This window comes from Chionomys nivalis, chromosome 1 (genome assembly GCF_950005125.1).
Source record: "Chionomys nivalis chromosome 1, mChiNiv1.1, whole genome shotgun sequence".
In the NCBI taxonomy this organism is placed as follows: domain Eukaryota; kingdom Metazoa; phylum Chordata; class Mammalia; order Rodentia; family Cricetidae; genus Chionomys; species Chionomys nivalis.
This window is the reverse complement of record NC_080086.1, coordinates 117,939,419-117,947,921: the sequence shown is the minus strand read 5'-3', so window position 1 is coordinate 117,947,921 and position 8,503 is coordinate 117,939,419. Positions and strand designations below refer to the sequence as shown.

The following is an 8,503-nucleotide window of genomic DNA, read 5'->3' as shown; positions in this document are numbered from 1 at the left end:
TTTCCATTTTCTTTCTAGGAAATTAAACCCTTTTAATTCTCATCTACCTTCTACATAATGGTTATTGAATACTCCACAATATATTAAGTCTAGATGTTATGGTACATGCATACACTTTCAGGCTGTTTATACCCACTGTCACCAATACACATAATGGGAGGGGGAGCTATGAAACTGTATAGGGCTGTATATATACTGGTCTCAGCTTAATGTAGGAAACTGCTTTAATTTCCAGCCATTTTGTCTAAACTGTTCAAATAAAAACTATGAACAGAATTCAAATACAGGCCTGTTTTGAAGAGACTTTCTAAAGTGAACTTTAAAACATAGTAGTTTTTACCTTTCACAAAACTGAGATACAAGAATACTTTTGTTTACAGTGCATCCCTTCCTAGGAAGTCTCATTAAAACACTCAACTTTTTTCTAGGGATGATTTTTTTTTTTTTTTTTGAATGCTGCACAGGAGAGGGAAGGAAATAATAGTCTTAACTTTTCTTAAAGGATACCAGAAACATTGCTGGATATAATTTAAGATTAGTGTTTTTCTCTTTCATAGAAAGAACGTACATACTGGGACATGAGTACAGTTACAGCAAGTCTAGGTGTGCTAACAAAACAGGGCACATTCAAGTACAATAAGATTTTGCTTGAAATTAAAAACAAACTACATGAGATTAAAGCATTAAAATCATATTCTCAATCTGAATACATGTTAAAAAAAATCAATGCAGAAGTGCTAGCTCACATTTTTACCATATTACAAAAGCAATTGGTACCCATGTCCATAAAGGCAGCAACAAAGCTGCTTGTCTATTTGAAGATTACTACTGCAAATCGGACTGCATTCAATGCTAGTTGTAAAAACACCAGCTTTTTCAGAAGTTGGTATCTGTACAAAATTGCAGCTTATTGTCTTCACTTCTGTCCCTTCAAAAGTCTTTACACAGTAATGCTAAAATACCCAGCTTTGAGATCCTGAGTCAATATATTGCCACTTTCTTTTTGGTAGCTTGAGCTTCATAGTGTCAACTGACCTTGTGTATCCATCTTTTCAGTACAGTCTCTTTCTGTAGCATGGGCAAGTATTTTAAATCTTCCAAAAAAATGTTTTTAAGTTACGATGTTAGAATGACAGGACTTTTTCTTTAGGGAGGAATTCAGTTGTGCTGCAATGTATTAGATTCTATAGGTGGAGCAGAATCATATAATGTGTCTGTATCGTGTGTAGGCTCACCAGCTAATGTACAAGGGTTGGACAGTGTTCCAGCACCACAGTCACAGAAAAACCTAAAGCAAAATGAAAATCCAAAAATTAGCAAAGTGAAGGGAAGTAACTGGGCAATATAGCAACAAGTATTCTACGTACCTATCATGTCTAATAAATTCTACGTCATGTCCCTGATGGCACTTCTTAATGCAGTTCACACATATGGCATTTCGATCTGTGGTGTTACAAGTATGACATCTAAAAATCAAAACATTGTATTACTGAGCTTGTCAGGAATTTAAAACAGTGCATTTTATCACTCATGACCTTTACCTGAATTATATGGCTGGCTATAGTCTAGACCAAAAGGAAACTGTAGTATTGTGTCTTAGGAAAATGGAACAACCTGAGTTATAAATAACACAGTGGAAATGTTACTTTAAAACAGTTCCAGCCAGCACTTGAAAAGCAAAGACAGGTAGATTTCTGTGAGTTCAAGGCCAGCCTGGTCTATAACTTAGTAAATACTTATATGATGACATCAGTTAACAAGTACTGCTTTCCCTCCCCAGTGACAACAGAACAAAAGATTGTAGACAATGTCAACTTAAAGGGACTCACTAACTTCCACTTTTCTGTATTCAAGTAATTTAGAAATGTACCTGTAGAAGTCATGCATGGGATAGCTGGTATAACTTGATATTTTATATAAACATTGTCCTCTACTAACAGCCTTTTCTATGGCATCTTGATTGTTCATTATTTTGTTATCTGTAAAAACAAAAGTATTTTCAACAGCTAGCCAAGGATACAATTATATGTAAGAAACTAAGAACAGAAATATGTTTTCCTTGTGTAAAATATCCCAACTCTTAAAACATGCTTAAGGCAAACTCAAAACTGGTCACTTAAAATTGCTGCTAATGTAGAAAGTGACAGAAGGAATTAACAATGACTTCCAACTCCCATTTTTAGAGTGCTTAGAAGAACAGACTCCAACATACCTTTCATTGTCACATTAACACCAGATGCTAAAAATAAGCCTCCAAATCGGTTGTTAAAAATTTGATTGCCTTCTAGTGTTGCAGTTGCATGATTTGTAATTTCAATACCTGAAGTGAAATTTATAAACAAGTAGATGCATCATCACTTTACACTGTTCATTTGTTATTTGCTTTTTGGATTTTCAAGACAGGGTTTCTCTGTCTAACAGCCCTGGCTGTCCTGGAACTCTTACTGTAGACCAGGCTGGGCTCAAACTCATAGAGATCCACCCACCTCTGCCTCCAAAGTTCTGGGATTAAAGGTGTACTGCTACCACTTTATACTGGCCACCTTTTTTTTTTTTATTTTCGAGACAGGGTTTCTCGGTAGCTTTTGGTTCCTGTCCTGGAACTAGCTCTTCTAGACCAGGCTGGCTTCGAACTCAAAGAGATCGACCCACCTCTGCCTCCCGAGTGCTGGGATTAAAGGCGTGCGCCACCACCGCCCGGCCTGGCCACTTATTCTTAAAGAATCTCCAAATGAGGACAGATGTAAGCTGGTAGTTTCACATTAAATTAGTTTGCTTACTATCTAAAGAACAAATTGCAAGTATTTTAATCATCAACAGTAACGTTCACTTTTCCCTGCTGACAGTGACATGGTCACAAGGATAAGCAAACTGGGGAATAATACTGAAAGAGAAAGGGCCTATGAGTGTAAAAATTTACCAGACTGTGCAACAGATAAAGGGAGATTGGGATAAAGGGGAGAGTACCTAGAAGTATGCTGAAAGTTTTCATATTAAAAAAGAAAAGCTGCTAAATGGTTATTTGAAGTAATTAAAGTAGCCATTTTTTTTTCACTTTTAAATATTTTAAAAGTCACACGACTCAAATTTATCTGCATTTCCAATCTGACTATAAATTATTTTTCAGTTTTTTTGAGACAGGGCTTCTCTGTGTCAACAGCCCTAGCTGTCCTGGAATTTGCTCCGTAGACCAGGCCAGCCTCAGACTCACAGAGATCCACCTGCCTCTGCCTCAGTGCTGGGATTAAAGACGTGCACCACCACTGCCCAGCCTGATTACAGATTTATTCCAGTTAATGTTCAAATGTTAGAGTGGTTCCTTGAAGCAAGGTTGGTGGTGGCACACATCAAGGTGGATGTGTATGGATCTTTTGAGTTTTAAGACAGCCTGGTCTACAGAGAGAATTCCAGGACAGCCAAGGTTGCAGAGAAAGGTTGGCCTAGAATCTTAAATAGATTCATTCTTACCAAATAAAATACAAGAAAACCTTTAATTACAGGTTTAAAACAAGTCACAGATAAAGAATACAAACCTGCCGCAAATCCATCAAATATTCTGTTTTTCCTTAAGACTGGATGACTATTAGTGCTGATAAGAACACCTGCTTGAGCGTTCCTGAAAATATCATTTTCTTCAAGGAGACCTATAATTAAAATACTCAGATTAAAGCTAATGCATACAGCAAACATTGTTGAAACAGGGTCTTAAGATGTAGCCCAGGGTTGGCCTCCTGAGTTACAGGCGTGTACCATCATCATGCCTGGAGCACACGGGCTAACTTGGCTAGCATCTCATGGTATCTGGCTCCCTCCTGTTTATTAATAACTATATTATAATTTGTAGACTTCTGATCATTTTCCTCATTCCTGTCTCATCTGACACTTTTTCTGCTCAAAACTAATTTCTGAATGGTCTGAAATCAACTTACACAGTTGATTTTTCCTGTCTGACTACATTACTGTGCATTTGTGAACCTTTGTTTCGTATTATTCCTGGAATGCCTTGCACTTTTTCGTTCTGTCACTTCCTCTGTGAGGTTTTCACACCTTACACCAACCACTATGCAAGGGCCAAGGACTTCATCCTTCAAATACTTGTATTACTAGGTATGAGTTGGTAAATTACTTTCACAGTAAAGTACACTACTAACAGCTATTACATGGACAACCTGTTTTTGGGTGCTGAAGAGATGTCTCAGCAGTTAAGAGTGCTGGCTGCTTTTTCAGAAGTCTTGGGTTTGATTCCCAACACCATATGGTGGCTTATAACCACTTCTAACTTGTTTCAGGGGATCCAAAGCCCTCCTCTGGCCTCTGTAAATATCAGGCATGCAAGTGGTGTGTAGACTTTCATAGTAAGACCACTATCTGTTTTTTGGTACAGTAAGTAATTATACAGGGGTGTTTTTGTTTCCAGAAAGTAGACATTTTATTTCAGTAGACATTTGACCTCTACTATTTCTGGGCACTGCACTGTATCTCACTGCAATGTTCTCTCATCTTTCCCTTTGCAGTGTTAACTGTATTAACCCAATCTACAACTGAACACCAGCACATTCCCTCCGATTTTGTCTGTATTTTTGTGTGCCATATGCAAGCCTGGTGCTCAGAGAGGTCTAACATGGACATTAACAGAGAGCCACCATGTATATGCTGGGACTTGAATCCAGGTCCTCTGCAGGAACAGTATTAATCATTGAGCCATCTCTCCCACCCCATTCCTATCCTTTTTAGACATACAGCCCTTACAGTCTTTGTTCATGTATTCTTAACTTCTTGCCTATATTACACCAAGTCCCTCCTTCTAACCAGCTTGCTTGTCTTCACTCATTTATTGAAAATGTATATGAATGTAGGTGTGTGTATGTTGAGGTCTTGGGCTACCTTGTGGGATATGGGGACTAAATTCAGGTACTCAGGCTTGTGCACAAGCACCTCTATACATTGTGCTGTCTTCATCATAGCTCTCTAATGCTGTGAAGACAGTTAAAATCCCCACTGCACATAGAAAACCTCTTAGCCACTCTTAGCTCTCTTCACTTCTTGCACCTTCTAAACCATTTTCAGTTTCCCTCAGATTTTGTAAACAATGTGCCTTTCCATTTAATTGTAGATTTTATGGTTATCATAATTTTTATTTATGGTCTTTAGCTATCTCTACCAGTGGTTGGTACAAATACTCAATGAGGTATGACAAAATAGGTCAAAGGCAAACAATTATACTTGGAAAGCCCTCCCTCTACCAGTTGAATATTTTGAGATAGCTTATTTTACTGTAAGAACTTTTGCTTAATACTCCACAATTAAAACCAGCCCCTCTGTACATTTTATCTCCCCCGACCCCCCCCCCCCCAAACCAAAACAGGGTTTTTCTGTGTCCTGGCTGTCCTGGAACTAGTTGTAGACCAGGCTGGCCTCGAAATCACAGAAACCCACCTGTTTCTGCCTCAAGTGCTGGGATTAAAGGTGTGTACCACTGCCTGGCGCTCACACTCTGTGTCTCTCTTTCTGGAGACAGTTTCCACTAAATCACAGGCTTATGGTGCTTCTTATTCAGACTTCAAAGTGCTGAGACTACAGTTGGCTTGTCCTCACTATATCAGCATGTCAATTTTGAATTATTAAATCTAACCTCTTAGGGAGTTTAAGTTATCTCAAGTACTGGTATATTTCTTTCATGTTGGGTAATACAGAATTTTGGGTGTTGGGTTGTTGACATTGTAGGAACTGTGCTTTGCTCTCAGCACTGTCTCACACAGTCTCTGAACATTTACTTTGCAAAGGGTGACCAATGTAGGACTAATGCATCAAGGCAAACTGTGCTGGCTTTATGGACCAGGATCAAGTTGGCTTTGTTAATTTAGTTCTCCAACAGTTACAAAATCAACACGTGTTTGTTATAAAGAGTTGCATGTATTTTACATACTTATTTGTCACATCTACTTCTGTAACTTGATTTAATGTTTATTAGAATAATAAACGGACCAGAGTGAGGATGTGCAACTCTACTTTCAAAAAGCTTTACTGACAACTGGCACAGAGTCAAGGTAGTTACAAAAGATGGAAATACTTTACATATTCATTTATTTAATTCTAGGCACTAATTTCCTAACCATCTAAAAATAAGGAAAACGTTCATCCATTTGTAACATTTTGGTTGGCAGTGTCACTGATCATTAAAGATATAGAAGAACAACAGAAAACTGGGTTTTTTACTAATGCAAAATTAACAACAATACCTCGACCCCCATTAAATATACAGATGCCACCATCTCTTCCATCATGGATTTTATTTCTTCTTAGTGTAGGATTACTATCTGTCTTAATCCAGACTCCAGCCATTGCATTGTCAAATATTTCATTGTCTTCTATACAGCCTAGACCTATAAATGTAAAATTTAGGTACATTATTTAGAAAGCATATTTCTAAAGTTTATTAACACAGAAAAAGATGTTGGATTAAACATACCAGAATTATAAACTAGAATTCCACCATTCTGTCCTCCCCAAATTTTGTTGCGTCTAATTTTAGGGTTGCTTCCAGTCCTATGGATAAGAAAGAAATAGCATTTAAGTCAACCATTCTCATTCAGTAACTCTTCTATAACTCTGACAAGCATCACCAATCACGGCAAGAATGAACTAAGAGGCCAGTGACATGGCTTAGCACCTGACGACAATGCTAATGACCTGAAACCACGTGGGGGAAGCCGAACTGGGTTGAAAGTTTTCTCTGAACTCCACTTCTGTGCCTTTGCACATATATACCTGCCCACATGCATACCCAAAATAAAAATTATAAATGGTTTGATTAATCTTGTTTTTCCCATAGAACTTCACCTTGTATTATTCTGCTATAGATTATCATTACAGAGCTCTATAACTAAGCTAAGCTGAAGTTCTATGACTTTATATCTTCACACATGAATGAAGTTAAAGGATGACTTTATAATCATTGAGACTCTTAGGATTCTAGGGACCGGCATGGTGAGTGACATATACCTTTAATTGGGAGGCAGATATTTGTGAGTTTGAAACAAGCATGGTCTAGCTAGAGACCCTGTCACAAAAACCAAAGTTAAACAACCACACCCAAAGACTTGTAGTTTCAGGCTGGAGAGATGGCTCAGTGGTTAAGAGCATTGCCTGCTCTTCCAAAGGTCCTGAGTTCAATTCCCAGCAACCACATGGTGGCTCACAACCATCTGTAATAAGGTCTGGTGCCCTCTTCTGGCCTGCAGACAGAACACTGTATACATAATAATAATAATAATAATAATAATAAAAGACTTGTTTCATAAAAAACTACAGATGCAATATAAAAATTTATGCTGGACATGTGGTGCATGTATTGAATCCCAGCACTAGTACTGTGCAGGCAGAGGTAGGCATTATCAGACTGGTATCCATAGTGAGGTTTGTTTTTTTTTTTTTAAAAAAGCATAAAAGCAGAAGTTTCCATTTTATCGAATGCCAATGACATGCCAGACATAGGGATAAGAGTAGGTAGCAGCTGAACTGCTCTAAACTGCAGAACAGGGAAATGAGCTAGCTCTTCTGGCCTATGTTATCAACTCCTGATCAAGAAAAGCTACAAGTGCAAACAGAATATGAATACACATTACAGAGTGACTGATCATTAAAACAATTTTTCACAGTCTACGTGCTCCCAAGTCCTTCACAAAAGAAGCCAAGAAAACATTTACCTTATCTGAACCCCTGAATACATATGATTATAGATGTCATTATCTTCTAGCACACCGTGTCCATTGTCATAAAAATAAACACCAACCTAAATTCGAAGGGAAAGAAAACAATTTTTTCAGATGATACCTTTTTAAAAACAAACGGTAGTGACCCAAAGAAGACCAAGTAAGTGATCTTGCCTGCTTGCCACTGTGTATCCGATTTCTTCTCAGTACTGGTGTGCTGCCAGTTGTCACCCAGACTCCAGCCAGAGTATTGCTGTAAACTTCGTTCTCTTCTATTACACCTTGTCCCTTTTCATGCTGAACAGAAGATAAACTGGTTACAGTATATGCTGTCTACAGCAGAATCTTAAGATGATCCTCCCTGAAACAGTTCTGCCAACAGCAGGTAGGTAAGGAAATGATGACAACTTTTCTAGCACTGGTAACTGAACCTAGGACTCATGAATGCTAGGAATACGCTTTACTTCTAAGCAGTATCTTCCATCATTCTTTTCTCCCCTGGTCTTTAAAAATCTTTGTTATTTACTGTGTGTGTGCATGATGTGTGAGGGTGTGCATATGCCATGGTACAGCGAGGTGGACAGAAGGCAGCTGTGTGGAGTCAGTTCTCTCCTACCTTTACACGGGTTCCAGGGAGCCCAGCTACCCCACAGGCCTTGCCCTGGACTTTTCTAAAGTCAAGCTTGTACAAGTGCCTTTAACAGCTACATCATCCATCTCACTGGGCCCCAAACTGCCCTTCCAGCTTGAGAACTCCTTAAGTAGACTAGTCTGAACTCAGAGATACCTGC

At 38.4% G+C, this 8,503-nt stretch overlaps 1 protein-coding gene across 2 annotated transcripts in view; it reads right to left on the bottom strand.

Moving 5' to 3' along the window:
* Positions 1 to 9: 9 nt before the first annotated feature.
* Fbxo11 (F-box protein 11) overlaps positions 10 to 8,503 on the bottom strand; it is a 74,718-nt gene continuing 66,224 nt past the window's right edge. Inside the window, exons 15-23 of one of the 2 annotated variants that reach the window (XM_057789259.1) lie at positions 7,887 to 8,009; positions 7,707 to 7,792; positions 6,470 to 6,546; positions 6,240 to 6,383; positions 3,534 to 3,644; positions 2,213 to 2,320; positions 1,871 to 1,979; positions 1,368 to 1,466; positions 10 to 1,288 (exon numbers count right to left, since the gene is read on the bottom strand). In XM_057789259.1, the coding sequence (XP_057645242.1) occupies positions 1,159 to 1,288; positions 1,368 to 1,466; positions 1,871 to 1,979; positions 2,213 to 2,320; positions 3,534 to 3,644; positions 6,240 to 6,383; positions 6,470 to 6,546; positions 7,707 to 7,792; positions 7,887 to 8,009 (987 nt within the window). In that variant the 3' untranslated portion in view covers positions 10 to 1,158. The remainder of the gene's footprint in view (positions 1,289 to 1,367; positions 1,467 to 1,870; positions 1,980 to 2,212; positions 2,321 to 3,533; positions 3,645 to 6,239; positions 6,384 to 6,469; positions 6,547 to 7,706; positions 7,793 to 7,886; positions 8,010 to 8,503) is intronic. The other variant, XM_057789254.1, reaches the window with a different exon arrangement.